We start from the raw sequence: 20720 nt of genomic DNA, 5'->3' as shown, positions 1-20720 counted from the left end.
CTTTTTAATTTCCACTCTTTCTCCATATATCCTTTAAATTTCCTCCACTCCCTTTTGAATATCTCTAAATCATAGTCTCTTAGTGTTCTAGTTAGTTTGTCCATTTCACACCACGATAAAACTTTCATGGTCCAGTCCCATTTCTCCGGTATTTTTTCTTGCTTCCAAAGCTGTGCGTATAATGTCCTAGCAGCTGATAGCAGGTACCAAATTAGAGTCCTATGAACATATGAACATATGAAGCTGCCTTCTACTGAATCAGACCCTGGGTCCATCCAAGTCAGTATTGTCTTCTCAGACTGGCAGCGGCTCTCCAGGATCTCAAGCTGAGGTTTTTCACACCTATTTGCCTGGACCCTTTTTTGGAGATGCCAGGGATTGAACCTGGGACCTTCTGCTTCCCAAGCAGATGCTCTACCACTTTTTGGAAAATTTTGGAAATTTTGGAAATTTTTCTAATTGTAATCCAAGCAAGAACGTCTCTGCAGTTTTCTTAAAATCACAGCCCAAAATTTTGGAGATTTCTTGTTGTATCATCTTCCAGTATTCTTTCGCTTTTTCACATGTCCACCACATATGGAAGAAAGAACCTTCATGTTTTTTACATTTCCAACATCTATACATTTTTGTTTTTTAATCCAATGAAATGTTCTTCTTCTTTTCTGTGGTGAATTTAGTCCATTTATATTCCAAGATAGTAGTTTGTACTCCATTATGATGTTGATTCTTTGTTTTCTTCAAAAAAGCTATGCATCTCTTGTTCGCTCCTTATTGTGATCCTCTTGCCATTTTGTTCAAATCCAAGACCCTCAGGTATTATCCATCTATATCTTGTGCCCTCTGCACGCAGCTGGTGAGTTAGCCTCTTGTATTTCTTCCTATCACTGATCACTTGTCTTGGTAGCTCTTTCATTATTTTAACTCTGCTCCCTTCAATCGCCCAGGCTTTTTGGTACCCTTTACTCACAATCCTCTCTGCCACCTCTTTTGACCTTAGTCTTATGACAATATCTCTTGGCAGGCCTTTATTTTTTGTGTATTCTGAGTTGACTCTATAGGCACCCTCCAGCATGCTCTTAAATTTATCAGGGTCTTCTTCTAAGTATTCAGTGATGATGTTCACCATGTAGCCCTTTAAATCTGCCTCTTCCTTTTTGGGTACCCCTCTCAGACGAACTTGTGTTTCCATCAACTTACAGTCATGTATTATGACCTTCTCTTGAAGTTTTAACAAGGCAGAGGCCTGTGTATCCACTTTCACCTCTATCTCCTTCACTCTATTTTGAGTCTCTTCCTTAAAACCCTCTATCTCTTTCCTAAGATCTCCAACTTCTTTTTTAAAGTCTTTTTTCATTGCCATTTGCAATTTGTCCATCGCTTTTAACATTCTCGCTTCCAAATCATCAAATTGGGATTGCATCTTGTCAAATGATTGGGCTCTTGCACGAGTTATTCTTTCTACTGACATATAAAAAGTCACCAAACCTTGAAAAAATCACCAAGTAAAATTTATCACCCAGTCCAATAGCTTAAAACAAGTTCTTTCAAATGAGACTAATTTCGTTTTCCTCCCATCTCCCTAAGCAAAGATATTGAATTTTAACAGTTTTGACAGTTTTTCTCCCTTTTAAAATGGCAATCGTTCTTTCTCTATGGTAAAGTTCAAGTCCAGAAAGGTCTTTCTTGGTCTTTCTTGCTCTTGGTCTCAATTCCTTCCTGGTTCAAAGGTCGGATGTCACAGCTTTTGTAATCCTTATAGGCTCTGTATTATTGACCCGCCCCTTTAACATTCACTTCCTGGTACAGCTTGCTCTAATCTCGTGTCTAGGTCTTGCAGTCTTAGAGCTTCATGAAGAAACCGAAACCACAAAAATCCAAAACAATGTGTCTTTTCTTCAAATATCTTTCAAGGCTATTATTTTACAGCGTCCAATTTTTCACAGGCTGAACTCTCCTCCTACAATGCCCCCACTCAGCTCAGTCCGTTCAAAGTTCAACAGTTTGTGGGCATGTATACACAACAAATCTCTATTCTTCCTTCTGCGTCACCAATCACGGACTGCCAGCTCCCTTTCTTATCTTCAATTTTTTTTTCCTGCTGTTCACTTCCAAAGCCACAGAGCTCAGCTTAAAAAGGTAAAGTTTTTTTTATTATTATTATTCAATTATGCTTTGCCTTCGTCTGTTTATAATCCACTCGATGTTTAAACTGTATTCAAAGTCTCTCAGAGTTTTTCAGAGTGAAGATAAGAATAGATTAATGTACCTTTTAGATATTCAGAACTCCCCCGGCTCTCGTTATCTTGCAGTTAAAATTAGTCCGCTTTAGAGTGCTTGGATTCCGACAGGCTTGAGTCAAATTAATGACTATAGAATCACTGCAGATAATGGTTGACAGGTCCCATAACGCCGGACATCAAGATGTGAAGGAGACAGCTCCCTGACTCCCCCAGATCGATATCAACAGCTAAGGGAAAGAAACGTCGTCTTGGATTAACCCTTGCCTAGGGTTAATGGGCATAGACCCCCCTTCAAAGAGGTCTTTAATACCCTGAACAGTGAAACTAAAATCCCCCTTTGTTAGGGAGCTGCAGCCTGTCTTCCAGCCAAACCGGAAGCCCCCAAAATAGACTCTCAAATAATCTGTTTACAAGAAACCCATATTAAGGAAGAGGACGTTAAATACCTGCAAAATGGGAAATTGGGTACATTGTACCATTCATCAGATCCAGAAAAAAAGAAAAAAGGAGTTGCGATATATGTGCAAAAACATATTAAATCAAATTGTTTATATACTGACAAATTGGGAAGAATAATAATTATACAATTAGAACTTAATGGCGACAAAATAATACTGGTGAATATCTATGCTCCAAATGAGAACCTGGAAAGATTTTATAAGACTTTACATAAAAAGCTAATGGAATTTGATCTAAAAAATTATTGCATTATAGGCGACTATAACGCAGTATTTGAGTTAGAAAAAGACAAAAAGTTTGAGGGGGAAAAAAAAGAAGAAGGAAACTTCGTAGTACCCTCCCTAAAACTTTTCTGAGGATGGCAGATGAATTCAATCTGGTGGCTGCATGGAGGACCAAAAACCCACAGACGAAAGATTTTACACATTATTCCCCGGCACATAAATGTTGGTCAAGGATCGATATGTGTTGGCTATCAGCAGATTTGATCACGTCACTCAATCAAGCAGATATACTTCCCAGAACTTATGCAGACCACAACCCAATTCAGATTAATTTGGCAAAAATACAGAAAAATCTTCGCTGGACTCTCAATTTACAAATTTTGAAAGAACCAAAGTTTATGGAAACAGCAAAAAAAGAAATAAAAGAATTTTTTCATCATAACCTTAATAAAGGTACTAAGATGTAATCAATCTGGGATGCGTTTAAAGCATTTCTTAGGGGAATTGCAATACAATATTCAGCCAGGAGGAAGAGAGAACGCATGAAAATTTATAATGAACTAGTAGTGAAACTGAAGGAGCAAGAGAAACAACAAAAAAAGAAAAATTCAAAAGAGATAAGATTAAAGATTCTTGCTATCCAACATCAATTGAATATACTTCTCACAGAAGAAGTGGAGAAAAATTTGAAATGGGCAAAACAAACTTACTTTGAAAATGCAAATAAAATTAGTAGATGGTTGGCTTATAAATTGAAGAAAGAGAGAGAAAAAAAGATTATAAGATCTTTTAAAAGATTATAAGAAAAAAAGATTATAAGGAAAATGAAAAGAAAGAAAAAGTAACCCAAAATAATCAGATGAAATTGATCATTCAAGAATTCTACCAAAGATTATATAAAAGACAAGAAATTTCAGATCAAAGGCAGGAAGACTATATTGAAAGTGTCAAAATCAATCGGATATCTAAAGAACAACAAGAGACCCTGGGGAAATCGATAACATTACACGAAATTACTGAAGCAATAAAATGTCAAAAACAGAACAAAGCACCGGGTCCGGATGGTCTTCCCATTGAATTTTTTAAAGCTTTTGAAGAAGTTTTGCTAATTCCCTACAAGAACGTAATAGAGGAAATTCAAGAAACTATTGAGACCCCGGCTTCATGGCAAGAAGCACTTATCTCTCTAATTCATAAAGAAGGAACTGACCCCATTAACATCCAAAATTACAGACCCATCTCACTGTTAAATAGTGACTATAAAATTTTTGCGACAATCCTAGCAAACAGACTCAAGAAAGTAATTACATCAATGGTTCATGAGGATCAATCTGGGTTTGTACCTGGGAGGTTAATGAGACAAAAATGTGAGATTGTTATCTAATTTGATGGAGTATTATAAAGACCATCCTGAGAAACAGTTTGCGGGGATAATGATCGATGCCAAAAAAGCATTTGACAGAGTCAACTGGAATTTAATTCTAAAATCGTTAGCAGCAATGGGATGTGGGGACAAATTTGGCCAATTAGTAAAAGCTATCTACACAAAACAAAATGCAAGAGTAAATTTCAATGGAACCAGAACAGAACTAATTAAAATAGAACAAGGTACCAGGCAAGGATGCCCCCTATCCCCTCTACTCTTTATCGTAACTTTAGAATTTTTAATAAAAAAAATAAGAGACGACAATATGATCAAAGGCACTAAAATTAAGAATGAAGAATTCAAGATACAAGCCTTTGCGGACGATCTACTATGTATCTTGGAAGAACCAATATCATCGATTGATCAATTAAAGGAAAGATTAAATCAATACAGTGAAGTATCGGGTTTTAAAGTCAACATGCAAAAAATGAAATTTCTTACAAAAAATATGAATAAAGAGCAAATTATACAACTAGAAACAAAATCTGGCTTCAAATGCGAAAAGAAAATAAGATACCTAGGAATCCAATTTACAAATGACTTAAAAGACCTTTATCGTGATAATTATGAAAAAGCTTTAAAAGAAATTCGATCCGATTTAGGTAGATGGACAGACTTACAAATCACGCTTTTGGGCAGGGTGGCAACGATTAAAATGAATGTGTTACCCAGAATCTTGTTTCTTTTTCAGATGATCCCAATTATTCTGCCAAAGATATTTTTTTGTCAACTTAACAAAATGATTTCAGAATTTATTTGGCAGGGCAAGAAGCCCAGAATCAAGCTAAAAGTTTTACAAGATTGTAAATCTAGAGGAGGTTTCTCACTTCCAGACTGGAACTTATATCATAAAGCATGTTGCATTGCATGGCTTAAGGATTGGCTTACTTTAGAGAATAAGAGGTTGTTGGTCATTGAAGGGGCAGGATTAGAGAGGGGCTGGCACAACTATATTTGGTACCAAAACCCACTTAAAGGTAGTCTCTTTCTTAGGCATGAAATAAGAAAATCTCTATTAAGGGTGTGGCTTGAGATCAGGAGTAAGTATGTATATACTCCTTTATGGTTATCGCCTATAGAAGCCTCCACTCATCCGAACCTCTTTAGGTGGGAAAGTACTAATGCGTATGGAAATTTATTGGATAACCAAAATAACTTGAAATCGGAGGAAAATGGTAAACTGGATTGGTGGTTGCAATGCCAAATTAAGACAAAATATCAAATAGATAAAGAAAAAGGTTTCCTGAAAAAATCAAATTTAAATGAGTTGGACCGACTACTGCAAACGAACCAAAAACTTATCTCTAATGTATATAAATGGCTGCTAAAAGATAAAATGCAAGGTGAAGTAGTGAAAGAAGCTTGGATAAATTGGCTAAAAGACTTTGGCTATAATATAGAACTAGAAGAATGGGATAAAATATGGGGAAAAAATTTTAAACTGACAAGCTCTGCAGCCTATAAAGAGAACTTATATAAGATGATGTATTGTTGGTACCTTACCCCGGTACAGCTAGCAAAGATTTATCCAGACTATACCAACCAATGCTGGAAGTGTAAAAAAAGCAAAGGTTCTATGTATCACATTTGGTGGCAATGCGATCATGCCAAAAAATACTGGGCTTTGGTTAGTATATGGATTCAAAAAATTCTTAAAATAAACTTATTGCATACTCCAGAACTGTACCTTTTGGGTATCTGTAGAAACAATCTGCCTAAGGCCACCAATAAAGTATTATTGTATATTGTCACCATAGCAAGAATCCTTTATGCTAAATATTGGAAGACACCTCAAATACCAAATAGGGAAGAATTTATTGTAAAACTATTGGAAGCCGCAGAGATGGACACGTTGACCACAAGATTACAAGAGGGTAATATGCAAAAATGTAATGAGACATGGAATCCAGTTTATCTTTGGGTGAAAGGTAAAGGTCTAGAGTTGGAGTAATAGACTTGTAAATTGACGGACCCCGAACGCTCCTCGTATGAGTGAGGAGTTTGTAGTGTGATTGTTATTAGGTGGGATGGTGGTGGGTGTTTTTGCTCGTTGTTCATGTTATTTATGTTATCTTGTGATTGTTATGTTTTATCTTGTCTTTTTTTGTATCACCATGTTGTTATTTGTAATAAACTTGTTTTGAAACTGAAAAAAAATATCATTGTACATCTGTTCCCTTTTTGGTTCCATCACATGTTTGCCCTGTTGTTTTCTGAACCTGCTTTAACATGATATTTCTGCAGCAATTGTCCTTGAAGTGGGTTTTATCATGGTTTGGATAGAAAGTATGGACTTCCAGACATTTTTATTCACATCCCGTGCCACTTGCCTTGTTGCTACTCCTAACCATCATTCCCCTCCCTGCTCTCAGTGGGCTTTTTGCCAACTTTTTTCAATAGCTAATATATCACTATAGTCTTCTAACATTACTATCATATATCAGCTACTTTTTTTTAAAGCACAGAATCTGCTAGTGGCACAATCTGTGTGGGAGAGGATACAAGGAGGGACCCAGGTGAACATGGATAATCTTCTTCTTACATGTGGGTACATGACTGCATTCACAGAGGAAATAAGAGCACCATGGGGAGTCATCTCTATGTAGAAACAGCTTCACACACTCTGGTTGTGTTTCGCATTCAGTGAACTAGTTATGTTCCTTGCTCTCATGACTGCAGGGAGAAACTGTTGAGTGTCGTATGATGAAAACTCAGAACAGGTATCCAGGTATAATGTTTAAGGCAACTTAATGTCATCAGAAATGCTGCAATGGCAATATGTGTTCCTAAATGCCACTAAGGATGAGCACGAACCTCGTCACAAATCTAATTTCATGATGAACATGACATGGTTCGTGAGCTGAGGGTTATACAATCCCGCCTGCAATGAACCACCTATGAACCTACATGTTTTTCATGGAGGTTCATGCAGTTCATGTTGGCAGTTTTTGGGTGAGTGAAGCCCAAGTGATAAGTTCACCCACTTCCAGGTGAACTTGCCACTTGGACCACATGCATGGTGTGGCTTGCAAAAGCCATATAAAGTGAACCCTTTAAATGGCTTTGGCAAGATCTCTCCCTCCCCTTTCCATTTTGCTGGCCTCAGGGAGCCACCCCCCATCAGAAAAGAACCTCACAGAGAGGAGCAAAGAACCTCACAAAATGAACTGGTTCAGCAAATGGGGAGGCTCATGAAGGTTCATGGTTCGTGTGACCCCACAAACCATGAACTGGGACGAACCTCTATTTTCCCAGTTCATGCTAATCCCTAGTTCCTACCGCTAATTCACACAGTGTGAAACTAAAAGAGAAAGTTGAACAAAGGTCTGAACATTCTTTGAAGGTGTGGCTGAGAATATTCTTAAGCATAGCTAGGAGTTATGGGAGAAATGTTCTGTTGTGCACACTCTTCTGTCCACTTGTCCCTCTAAATCTCTCAAGTCAGCTTACTGTCACCAAAAGAAAGTAGCATTACCTGGTGTCTCTGCTTGCTTAGATGTTTCAGCAGGAGGAAGGAATTTCTTCCGTTCTCGCAAATCTGTATCAGAAGATTCTTTGGAGTCCATCTTTCTTCTGTTCCAATGTATCACTATCACAGTATTCTTCCACAACTCATGGGGAAAAAAACAAAAAATAAATCCTCCGCTCTGAAAACAGGTATAAATCTGAGTATCTTTTGGTTTATCTGGAACCAGAAATGAAAGTATTAGGGAGACAATCCAAACATTTCAGAATAACAGGGTTGGCAAACTGGTGGTATCTTTAAGGCAAATTTTTTGGAACACTTTGCTGGTAAGCGGGGAAAAATCTGCCTGACTTGACCAAGGCTACACAGATTATCCATGCTTTCCCCCTGCTTATTCATCATGTTTTTGTGCACCAGCTCTTACTCTAGCATACCACAAAGTCAAGCCTGAAGCATCCCTTGTTGGAAGTGAAGGACTTTGCACTGCCTCTTAGCCTCAAGCTTCAGAGGGGGACTATAGACAGTCAGAAAGATAGATACCCTCAGGGCTTTTTTTTTTTTTGTAGGAATGCACAGGAATGCAGTTTTAGCTGACTTGGTGTCACAGGGTGTGGTTTAATATGCAAATGAGTTCCTGCTGGGCTTTTCCTAAAAAAAAAACCCTGTGTGAAACAATGGTAATGTCAGGGGCGTATGGCCTAATATTAAAATGAATTCCTGCTAGGCTTTTTCTCAAAAAAAAAAAACCAACCCTGGTATCTCTATCCATCCTAGCTAGTTAGACTAGATGAGAATCCTATCTCTGCTCTATCCTGTCTAGAATGGAGTTCCTTACAATAAAGGACTTGTATTAGTTGTGTGTAACTTTGTTTCTTGTCAGCACACACAACCCAGATAAGCTCTTCTGCATTATGTGCCTTGAGCACTCTGCTAACCCAAATAATCCTTCATTCCTGTGACCCTAGGAGCCTCTGAGGGAACTAAGAGGATACAAGTCACCATGCATTACTAGACGTGATTGTCTAGATCAGGGGTGGCCAAACTTGCTTAATGTAAGAGCCGCATAGAATAACCATCAGATGTTTGAGAGCCACAAGACATGAATGTTAGATGTTTTGAGAGCCACAAGATAGGAAGGAAGGAAGGAAGGAAGGAAGGAAGGAAGGAAGGAAGGAAGGAAGGAAGGAAGGAAGGAAGGAAGGAAGGAAGGAAGGAAGGAAGGAAGGAAGGAAGGCAAATAGATGGGGGGAGGGAGTAGGGAGAGAGAGGGGGAAAGAAAGCAACTTGAACTTCAAATGTATTCTCCAAGTCAGCTGATAGGGTGGTGGGGGCCTGGAGAGCCACAGGATATGTGTGAAAGAGCCACAGTTTGGCCACCCCTGGTCTAGATATTACCTCCTACAACAAAATGGCTTATTGGCACATACAAAATGTTCAAATAGGGCAAGTAGCAGCTCCCAGGAGCTGTTTTAAAACAGGAAAATGGCACAGAGTAAGAGCTTAACACACACATGACCTTTCATGACACGGTTCCAAGAGGAACCAAACTCCCAGACACCTGGGAAGTGCTTTTAAAAAATGCTGGGTGCTCTGGGCACTGAATCCCCCAGTGACCCATCTGGTGAACCCATGTTTAATTTTGTCATATTCCATTTCTCCTTGCACAGACTTTTCTTCATAAAACTCAGCCATCATTTCACTATTTCTGTGCCAAGAAATCCACATTAAAAATGACATGTAACTTGCATGTTCCATATAAATTGGCAACTGGGTGTAAAAAAAGTACATGTTTACTCTGCAATATGGCAGAACACAACAGTTGCACAATGGAAAGTAATCTACAAAACCAACAGCAAGGAATGGATAACCAAAACAGTTGGCAAACATTTCAACAAATATAAAAATAAAATAGGGAACAATTGGCTCTTCTCTACTTTGAGTGGAGGTTGGATGAGTAAATCTTAATTGTTTTGCTATATTTATAAAAACAAGTTACCATCAAAATGGAGGGTGGGGGGGTGGGCTCCCTCTGGGTGTCCTGCCCCCCCCCCCCAGGGGAAGTGTATGCGCAATACATCGCCTCTCCTTTCCCGGTGTAGTGAACACTGCGTGGTCACTGTCTGGCTTTGCCTGGCAGATGGTCACTGCAATGGCCTCTCCTACATTACTGCATCCATGGCAACACCTTCTCACTGGTCCCCCCCGTTTTTCACAGAGCTTGCCACATCATGGTGCGACCGAATGTCCGGCGGTATAACCGGATGGGCAGGCTGGGCTCACCAACCTCGCCAGCCAAGAGAAGGAAAACTCTAACATCAAGCCCGGGCAGATAGAGCTCGTTAATGTAACACCTACCACCTGGAGGACTCGCTGCCGGCGTCCCGGCTTACTGGGCCATGGCAGATGACCCCAAGGTGAAAGGGTGGAGCCAGTACTGCGCACACTGCGCTTCACCTAAAAATTCCCCTGCGCAGGCCTGAAGGGTATCCACATCCACAACCCACAACATACCAAGTCCTGCAGCGATGGGCAAGGGGCGAAACGGCAGGTGGAAGATGCCACTGGAAGCCGCAGTCCCGATCCTGCATGTAGGCGGTTCAGGGTATTGGTCGCCTGATGCTGACCCAGAGACGAAAGCATTTTTCGGCAGCACCCTGAACGACCAAGCAGCCTTATTTAGGGACAGCACTGCTTGCTCCGTATGAAGAGGGGCCTAGAAAAGGTGGCCTAAACAAAGCTCGTCTCCTCCCCCCCCCCAGTTGGCTAGCTGTGGACAACGGGCATCCTTACTTGCGGTCGAAAAATACAGCACCAACCCCAAATCAGACTTTTCCCTGCAGCCACTGTGGCCGGACCTGCCTGTCCCACATTGGTCTTGTCAGCCACCAGTGAGCCTGCAGCAGACATGGACTACTGCACCTTTCTTAAATCTTCGTTCGCGAAGTCAAGCCAAGAGAGAGAGAGACCATCAAAATGGTTCCACAGTAATGTCATATTCTGTCTATGCAGTGGTTTTGAAGGGGTGGGTTGGAAACCATTGCAGATTCTTGACCTTTCACACGGTTTTAAGTATATAAGTGTTTTAAGCAGAGCTTTTTTTAAACAGGAACGCATAGGAACACAGTTCTGGTTTGGTTGGCTTGGTGTCATTTGCCTTATATGCAAATGAGTTCCTGCTGGGCTTTTCCTACAAAGAAGGCCCTGTATCAATATAACAATAATCTACATTTTTTAAAAAAATCAAAAAACCCTGGAGCCCAGAGGAGTGAGGTTGGCCGCAGCTGGGAGAAACTGGAGGGGTAACAGGCTACATGGAAGCCCTGTCACCACTCTACTTTATCTGCAGTTGCATCAGCAACAGAAAAACCAGACAATCCCTTATCTGTGTAGAAACATACCAGGATATCCCCCCACTATTGCCTGCCATTGTTGGGGCTCCTTGGAAATTTAATTTTGTTTGAAGTAGAAGGCAGAGACATTCAGCTCCTGAATCTATGCTACACCGACCCTTCCTTACACTATGGCCGTTTTCGCACTTAGCGTTTGCTCCCCTTATTCCGCGGCGCAATTATGTCCGGATCATTTTTCTCGTTTTCCCACTAGTGACTCTTTGCGGAGTCGCCTTCCCTGAAGCCCCGGCTCAAATCGTTTTCCCACTGGCATCGACCTGAGTTCGATGCCCTGTCAATCATTTTTTTTTAAGCGCAAGTCTGGTTGCGTAATGACGTACTAACGTACTAACGTAACATCGAGCTGATCCCTCCCCTTCTTTTCGTGGACAAACCGCATCACGTGTGCTGCTGCTGCTTATGGATTGGCTGCAGCTGTAGAATCCTCCACAGCCCTTCATGTATTAACAGAAGCATTCACAGTGGAGAATCCTAGCACTAGATTCCCCCCCCCAAATTCTGAAGCACTGGATCCCCCCCCCCAAATTTCCTCCGCTCTCTTTCCCCTCCCCGGCTGGCGCTTGCAACGGGGACCTGACTGATTCCTGCTGCCAGAGCTCCCCCCCCCCGCCCCATTCTCTCCTTCCCCTTCTGTGGCGTGTGTGAAGAGCGAGCTCCCGTCTATTTTCTAACCGAGCGGAATGTAGCCAGGGAGAAGAATGCAGGACTCCAACTTCCCATTTTATACATGGCGATTTTGTGCAGGTCCAGAAATCCTGGTGGCACAGCTGAGGGAGGCATTCCCTTTTTAAAACACACAGGCATGAACGCTTTGGCCCGCACCGGCACTAGATTCCCCCCCCAAAACAATGTTCGCTTTCGCATTATCGAGATAACGCAACAGCGAAATAACGCAACTAAAGTCAATAAAAAAAATTCTAACGAAACCAATTGAAGTGGCAATTGAGGCTATTCCAGGAGGGTTTTTTTTTTCTATTTGTTAATTTCGAAATATCGCTATTACGCAAAACTGTGAAGTTTTTTAAAAAAAATGGCCATGCCGGCACTTTGGGGAAGCGCCGCGAAAGGCTGATGATTGGCCAAGCGGGTGGATGGAGTGGGAGGACGGAAAGGGAGAGGGTGACGCCCACAAAGCAGTCGATCCGGCGTGGATGGATTTCGCACAGCAAACTCCGCTGAGTGGATCCGGAGTGGATCCGGAGGTTTTCGGAAACTCCGGCAGCATGCTGAAAAACATACTCCGGCGTAAAATCCCTGAAGCGCCAGAGCAAACCGCAGCGCCGGAGCAACATGTGCGAAATCCAAGAGAAGATCCGGAGGTAAATGGGGTGCTACGCTGGAGCAAACGCTAGTGCGAAAACGGCCTATGGAATCCAGAAGAATCTTAAAGAACAGTATTTATTCCAGCATGAGCTTTCATGAGTCAAAGCTTACTTTCTGAAATGCAGTGAAAGAAAGGAAATAACTTTCCTTATTTTTATGCAAAGAATTGCCAAAGGGGAGGAAAAGGGGGAAAGGGAGTACTTGAGCAAAGAGAAAAATCAGATGTCCAGAACAGTTTACACATACTGGATGATAACGGAGGCCAGACATTTTAGTCACTCCCTCATAGTGTGGTGAAGGTAAATAACAGTTCAGTAAAGTAAGTTCGCTATAAACTGTTTGCTTTAATTAATTATACTGAGCTGCCAACCTTATTTTCAAGTGAGCCCTTGGAGCACTCCTTCCTCTTTGCAAAGTCTGCAGGAAATGGCTGGGGCTGCTACTGCCAGAAGCTCCTCAGTCTATGAAGGACTGAAACGTTGCCTTTTAAAGCCATTCTTTCCCCCAGCACCCTCCCCCTCCCTCCCACTGGAGCAGGGATAAGGAGGGGGGGGGGGAGAGAAGGAAGGATCTGTAATTTTCACTTCTGAATGCAGCACCAGGAAGAACGTTCCTCTCACTGTTCCCTCCCCCCTGCTTAAGCTGTTATGGTGATCTGCATGATCTACAAGGAGAGTAAAGTCCACTGACTTCAATGGGAATTGGTTCCATGTAAATATGGATCAGGTGTTGGCACAGCATACACATTACAGAAGTAACAGCATTGAAACTGTTTTCTGCCCTAGAAACCTGGATTATGCTGGAGCTGCCAGAAAGGCCCAAAGAAACAGTGGAGGAAGGTCCTGCAAAACTCGCCCCTTTGACGTCAAGGCCACCTTCCCCAGCCCGTCCTCTTGGCTGTCATCTTTTTCCCTCTCTTTGCATCTTTGTAGATCTCTCTATGGGCTGCTGTGACTAATGGCCCCTTCAGCCTTTCTACTGTTCATCCAGGGCATCCACCCGCCAGGAGTTACTGTGATGACCTGTCTACCCCTAAAAAACGGCTTCCTGCACAGGCAGAGGAGTACTGCATTTTAACTATTAATAGTTTGGAGAGTACTGCCCTCATGTGCTCTAGTCTGGACTGCTTTGCTTCTTTCAGTCCCTTTGCATAAGCCAAGATCTCATGCAATCTTTCTCCACTGCCAGTGACACCGTGCTTAGCCAGCATGCCCCACCATGTTACAAATCCAGCCACTGCTTTCTCCTAGATTCTTTACTTGCTGTGGCTTGAACAATGCAGTATTATCAGATTTCTCTCTCCAGACTAGACAGCTAATCCGAATACCCCCAGAAGAACAGTAACTCAGATTCATACTTTTCAAAGTGCAAACCTGTGTTCTCTTGAATACAAATGAAAACTGTTTCCTCACTTTCATTCCTCCATGCTGGTTCCTGGGTCATTCCCTTCCCCTCCCCCATCTTTTGGAGCAATGCCATCCCATTATCTGGTGAAAAGCAAACTGTGAAGCCTGAGGCAGGATCCTATGCTTACAACCTCATAGAACAAGCAGCACTCAAAAAGAAGCCTTACCTATTCATATCAACTCTGTGTTCGAATGTGACTTCTCAGCAGCCAGGACTAGCTTCTGGCAGAGCTACGTGGGTCCTTCTGGTCCAATGGGAAGTTTCTTAATGTTACTCGACAGTGCAAGCCACACCTCCAGTCACACTGTAACAGGAAACAGCACAGGAATACAACTGTGGCGTGATTGTGGAAGACAAACAGGGGCGTGGGTCTCTTCTCACGTGATAAATAGGGAGAGGAGGAGAAAAAGATGTTTGGACCAGATTCAAGAAGTTGCTAAGTGCTTCTCTGGTATAATTCTTGGAACTGCTGTTTGGAGCACCACCTTTCCAGCCGGCTGCTGGGAGTACTAGGAGTCACCAACAGTGTTCCCTCTAAGCTGAGTTAGTGTGAGCTAGCTCACAGTTTCTTAGCCTCTGGCTCCCACATTTCTGTCTTAGCTATTCAGGCAGGATAGCCCTAGAGCAAACAAATTTACGCAGTAGCAAAATCACTCACTCACAACTTTAATGCCAGTAGTTCGCGAAGTAGAATTTTTGCTCTCAGGATTCCACAGCTTAGAAGGAACATTGGCCACCATCTTGCAGGATGGTGCAAGATGGTATTCCCAGGGCAACAGCAAGTTCTACCTTTTCTAGACATCAGGCTGCATTTTTAAACCCAAAGTATACATATGCAGGCTTGCTGAGACTCCTACTGATAGGGGAGAAGGACCGGGCTCCAAGCTTCTTCCTCTTGGACACCCCCATGCATGCTATTCTACACACCCTCCTTCCCATTTCACCTTCCAAGCCCCTAATCCTCAGCTATGGGAAACCTCTCCCCCTTGAAATGAAATTCAGTGTTCTGGTAGCCACTGCTGCCACCACCACAACCAGAGATCCTGTCCCCTCCCCATTTCCAGCAACTCTGGGAATCCCAGGTCCCCCAGAGAATCAGGAATGTGTTTGCATGTAAGTGAAAGACAGACAGGCTCTCCTCCCCATTTCTGCTTGAGCCCTGCTCACACATTACTGTGAATTTACATCATTTTGTATGAAAGAGTCAGCATACATTCATTGTATGAATTAAATCAGGGACTAGCACGTGGATAAATGTGGGGTTTGTATTATATGTTCAGCTTTACATGCATTGATGGTAACAAGAGAATTACTCAATGCACATACAAAGAACAATGAAGTGTACACTGTGCATGTTCTCACTATATCATATGAACAGGCCTTTGTTAAATCACTAAGCTCCCTTTGTTTGATTAGCTTGAAGATGTATGTTAGTAGTCATCATATTAAAGAGGGGGAAAAATGAATGTTGATAGCTAGGCATACCACTCTACTGTAAAACAAGATTCCCTCCTTCTGCAAAAATTTTATTTATGGTAACTGTATTGCCTTGATCTGGAGGCCCAGACTTGCCGAATCTTGACAGGTCTCAAAAGCTAAGCAGGGTTGACCCTGGTTAGTACGTGGATCAGAGACTTCCGGGGTGGGGGGCAGAATGGCCATTTGGCCAAGGCCTCACATTCACAGGGAGATTCAGATTTAGACTTTTGGTGTTATCTCCAAATGTGGTTATACATTTGAGAGAGCCAGTTTGGTGTAGTGGTTAAGTGTGCAGACTCTTATCTGGGAGAACCAGGTTTGATTCCCCACTTCTCCACTTGCACCTGCTAGCATGGCCTTGGGTCAGCCATAGCTCTGGCAGAGGTTGTCCTTGAAGGGGCAGCTGCTGTGAGAGCCCTCTCCAGCCCCACCCACCTCACAGGGTGTCTGTTGTGGGGGAGGAAGGTAAAGGAGATTGTGAGCCGCTCTGAGACTCTTCGGAGTGGAGGGCGGGATATAAATCCAATATCTTCTTCTTCTTCTTCTACATAAAGTCCCATGAATATACAGACATGATTGGAAGAAGAAAACATTCATTATACAACTACAGCTTTGCAGGGAGGGGGGGAGGTGGCTGAGAAGTGGTTAGGTTCTTAGATGTGGGCAGAACCTTTAAAAGTGCAGCCAAAGTGTAAAAAGGTAAAGGTAGTCCTCTGTGCAAGCACATGTCGTTTCTGTCTCTGGGGTGACATTGCTTTCACAACGTTTTCATGGCAGACTTTTTATGTGGTGGTTTGCCATTGCCTTCCCCAGTCATCTACACTTTCCCCCCTGCAAGCTGGGTACTCATTTTACCGACCCTGGAAGGATGGAAGGCTGAGTCAACCTCGAGCCGGCTACCTGAACCCAGCTTCCACCAGGATCGAACTCAGGTCGTGAGCAGAGTTTAGGACTGCAGTACTGCAGCTTTACCACTCTGCAGCATGGGGCTCTCTAGCAAAAGTGTACATACCCCACAAAAAATGCTTCAAGTGAGTTCCTTCCAGAAACATCAGTGCAAGATGGTCAGAAAAAAAAATTGGAAAGGAAATTGGCAGCAAACTAAAAGTTGGGAGGAAACCAGCAGAGCAATTCCTGGCAAATGGTATTCTGCTTAAAGCTGGGGGGAGGGAATATCGCTTTGTATTTGAAACATCTGTGAGAGCAAAATGGGGAACCAATTTCCATAACTCAAGTCCAGTAGCACATAGGGTGGCCAGACCGACCCGGGCACCCAGGAATGTCCCGGTTCTGGCCCCCTATTCCCGCCTCCAGGGCTGGCTATACCGGGACCATTAGAGGTCCCGGTTTAGCCAGCCCCGGAGGCGGTGGGCCGCGGGCGCCGGCGGGAAAGGCGGCGAGGGAGGGAGGGAGCGTCCCTGCGCGTGCGCAGGGCCCCTGCGCATGCGCAGGGACGCTCCCTCCCTCGCCGCCTTCCCCGCCCGCGCGCGGGGCCCGGCGGCGGTGGCGGAGGCCTCTCCACAGCCTCCGCTGGTCGCTGGAGGCCCTCCAGAAACTCTGGAGGGCCTCCAGCCACCAGCGGAGGCCACGGAGAGGCCGCAGAGCGGCGGGCGCTGGTCCCTGGAGGCCCTCCAGAGACTCTGGAGGGCCTCCAGCGACCAGCGCCGACCAGCGGAGGCCTCTCCGCGGCCTCCGCTGGTCGCTGGAGGCCCTCCAGAGACTCTGGAGAACCTCCAGCGACCAGCGGAGGCTGCGGAGAGGCCGCGGAGCGGCCGGCGCTGGTCCCTGGAGGCCCTCCAGAGACTCTGGAGGGCCTCCAGCCACCAGCGCCGACCCGCGGAGGCCTCTCCGCGGCCTCCGCTGGTCGCTGGAGGCCCTCCAGAGACTCTGGAGGGCCTCCAGCCACCAGCGGAGGCTGCGGAGAGGCCGCGGAGCGGCCGGCGCTGGTCCCTGGAGGCCCTCCAGAGACTCTGGAGGGCCTCCAGCGACCAGCGCCGACCAGCGGAGGCCTCTCCGCGCAGCGGCCCGCTGAAGCAGCCTGTCGGTCACTTCCGGGTTCCTGTCCTGCATCTCGACCTGTGTTATTAGTGACAGGCTGCTTCGGCGTGCCGCTGCGCCGGCCCCCTGGGTCCCACAATGATGGGACCGATGCCACAGGGACGGGCTCGAAACACTCTATAACCCCTCAAAAGAACAGCAGTCTAGCTCGCTTCCCCCGAGCCCTGCCGCCATAAGCCTCAAGGGGGCTCATTTTGCGGCATCTCCTGGCGGGAGGGTGGCACCCACACGGGACACATATCAAATGAAAGAGGGGGCGCAGGGCTATCAGAAATAGCCAGCGGAGGGAGTCGGGAAACCACCCCACTGGGGGATCCACACCCCGAAAGTGATGAAGGTGGCGCAGATAGAGCCAACAGAGCAAACAGGACAAAATAAATAGGCTGCATTATGCAGCACAGTTGAGAAAGTGCCTTATCCCATATACTGATGAAGTATATACAGGATTTGAGAACAAAATTGTTTCCGGTGGTGATATTTGGGGGATTTTTGGGGACGTCACAGGAAGTGCTGTGAAGTCACTTCCTGTTTCCGGCAGTGGCATTTGGGGGAAATGATGTCATTTGGGGGAAGTGATGTCACAGGAAGTGGTGTCACTTCCTGTTTCCGGCGGTGGCATGACATCACCGGAAGTGACGTCACCGGAAGTGACATCACTTCCTGTTTCCGGCAGTGCGCGCTTCGCACACGCGCACCCCTACCTCCCCCCATCCCCCAAGGTGTCCCTGGCTGGCCTTCAAACATTATGGTCACCCTAGTAGCACATTAAAGACCAATAAGATTTCCATGGTATAAGCTTTTGAGAGTCAAAGCTTGGTACCTGGATCTGACAAAGTTTTAATTCTCAACAGTCTATGGCACATCAGGGGCATCAGGGTTTATGTATTTAATATATATTGAAAATAGTTTAATATGTATCGTTCATTTAATACGTATTGAAAATAGTTATAGTTTGGTGTAGTAGTTAAGTTTGTGGACTCTAATCTGGTAGAACTGGGTTTGATTTCCCCACTCCTCTACACGCATCTGCTGGAATGACCCTGGTCAGTCATAAATCTGTCAGAGCTGTTCCTCTCAAGAGCAGTTCTGTCAGAGCTCTCTCAGCCTCACCTACCTCACAGGATGTCTGTTGTGGGATGGGGAAGGGAAAGGAGATTGTAAACTGCTCTGAGAGTCTGAGTGAAGGGCAGAGTTAATTCCAATCTCTTCCACCTCCTCCTCCTTCTCTTCTCTTTTCTCCTGATCAACATAGACCTATTTAATGTACAGTAGTCAATGGGGAAAGGTTTGAGACAAGAAAATGTCCCAGCAATTAAGGAGAGGGCCATCTGGGGCTGAAAGCTAGGTGCCATTTGTCCTGTGCTGGCTTAAATATGCTTTCCTCATCATGACTCATGAAGATTCCTATTGAATTGTTATAATTCGTTTGATATATAGTTATTGTAAGAGTTGTATCAGAGTTTAGGACACAGTATTTATTGTACCAGACCACCTCACATGTCTCCTGAGAAACCTGTATAAGGGTCAAGAAGCAATGGTCAGAATTGGATATGGAACAACTGATTGCTTTAGAATAGGAAAAGGAGTTCGACAAGGATGTATATTGTCACCCTGCTTATTTAATTTATATGCAGAGTACATCATGCGGAATGCTGACCTGGATGAAGCACAAGCCAAAATTAAGATTGCTGGGAAAAACATCAACAACCTCAGATATGCAGATGACACCACTCTAATGGCAGAAAGTGAGGAGGACCTAAAGAACCTCTTGTTGAGGGTGAAAGAGGAGAGCACAAAAGTAGGCTTGAAACTCAACATCAAAAAAACTAAGATCATGGCATCTGGCTCCATCACACCATGGCAAATAGAAGGGGAAGACATAGAAGTAGTGACGGATTTCATTTTTCTGGAATCCAAGATCACTGCAGATGGTGACTGAAGCAATGAAATTAAAAGACATCTGTTTCTTGGGAGGACAGCTATGGTGAACCTGGGCAGTATAATAAAAAGTAGAGACATCACCCTACCAACAAAAGTCTGTATCGTCAAAGTGATGGTATTCCCAGTAGTAATGTATGGCTGTGAGAGTAAGTAAGTAAAATTTTATTTATAGCTGGACCATAAGGAAGGCCGAGCACGGAAGAATAGATGCTTTTGAGATGTGGTGCTGGAGAAGAATCTTGAGAGTCCCTTGGATTGCAGAAAGATTAAATCAGTCAGTCCTAAGAGAAATCAACCCAGACTGTTCCCTGGAAGGTCAGATGCTGAAGCTGAAGCTCAAATACTTTGGCCACCAAATGAGAAGGGAGCACTCACTGGAGAAGGTCCTGATGCTGGGAAAGACAGAAAGCAAAAGAAGGGGATGGCAAAAGATGAGATAGCCAGGCAGCCTTACTGATGTAGCAAACATGAATTTGAGCAGACTTCGGAGGATGGTGGAAGACAGGAGGGCCTGGCATGACATTGTCCATGGGGCCACAAAGAGTCGGACTCGACTGTGCGACTGAACAACAACAAATTTATTGTTACTATGTAAATATTTTCTTTTTTACAGGAAAGCACACGGATGTGAATGAACAGTTACTAATCATTGTATAGTTCAGGGGTGGCCAACGGTAGCTCTCCAGATGTTTTTTCCTACACCTCCCATCAACCCCAGCCAGCATGGCTAATGGCAGGAGCTGATGGGAGTTATAGGCAAAACATCTGGAGAGCTACCGTTGGCCACCCCTGGCATAGTTACATTTCTTAGTAATAGTTTATGTCACTCTATTGGATATGGTTTTTGTAAACTTAATTGCTATTTCAATAAAGGAAGTTTGAAAACCTAAAAGAAAAGGGGGAAAATAGATTCCTATTTAGTTAGTCATGGGCTGGGATCAGATGGGGATTTAGCCATGGCAGCCTCCCAGCTTTGAAAAAGTTGGTCCAGGTTGAGGCATGGCTGCAGCAATCAGATGGTAACCAATGGTCCCTCTAAGCTGTGGAGTCTTGTGAGCAAAAATTCTACTTCATGAGTTGCTGGCATTAAAGTTGTGAGCTACTGCATAAATTAATTTACCCTGGGACCATTTTCCCTGAGCTAAGACAAAAATGTGTGAGCCAGACGCTAAAAAACTGTGAGCTGGCTCACACTAACTGAACTTAGATGGAACACTGATGGTAACTGCTAGGAAGCCAACACAGGCATGGGCTGCACATGCATTGACAGGAGCATTCACATCACTT

General features: G+C 44.0%; 1 protein-coding gene across 1 annotated transcript in view; it reads right to left on the bottom strand.

The window, feature by feature from the left end:
* Positions 1–14181, bottom strand: part of LOC132571450 (C-type lectin domain family 2 member B-like) — a 28472-nt gene extending 14291 nt beyond the window's left edge. The window contains exons 1-2 of the mRNA XM_060238245.1: positions 14122–14181; positions 7825–8034 (exon numbers count right to left, since the gene is read on the bottom strand). Coding sequence (XP_060094228.1) covers positions 7825–7915 — 91 coding nt within the window. The 5' untranslated portion in view covers positions 7916–8034; positions 14122–14181. The remainder of the gene's footprint in view (positions 1–7824; positions 8035–14121) is intronic.
* Between the last annotated feature and the right edge of the window lie 6539 nt (positions 14182–20720).

The sequence above is a fragment of the Heteronotia binoei genome, chromosome 5 (genome assembly GCF_032191835.1).
Source record: "Heteronotia binoei isolate CCM8104 ecotype False Entrance Well chromosome 5, APGP_CSIRO_Hbin_v1, whole genome shotgun sequence".
Taxonomy (NCBI): Eukaryota; Metazoa; Chordata; class Lepidosauria; order Squamata; family Gekkonidae; genus Heteronotia; species Heteronotia binoei.
Note: the sequence above shows the minus strand (reverse complement) of the source record. Positions and strands in the feature narration are given on the sequence as shown.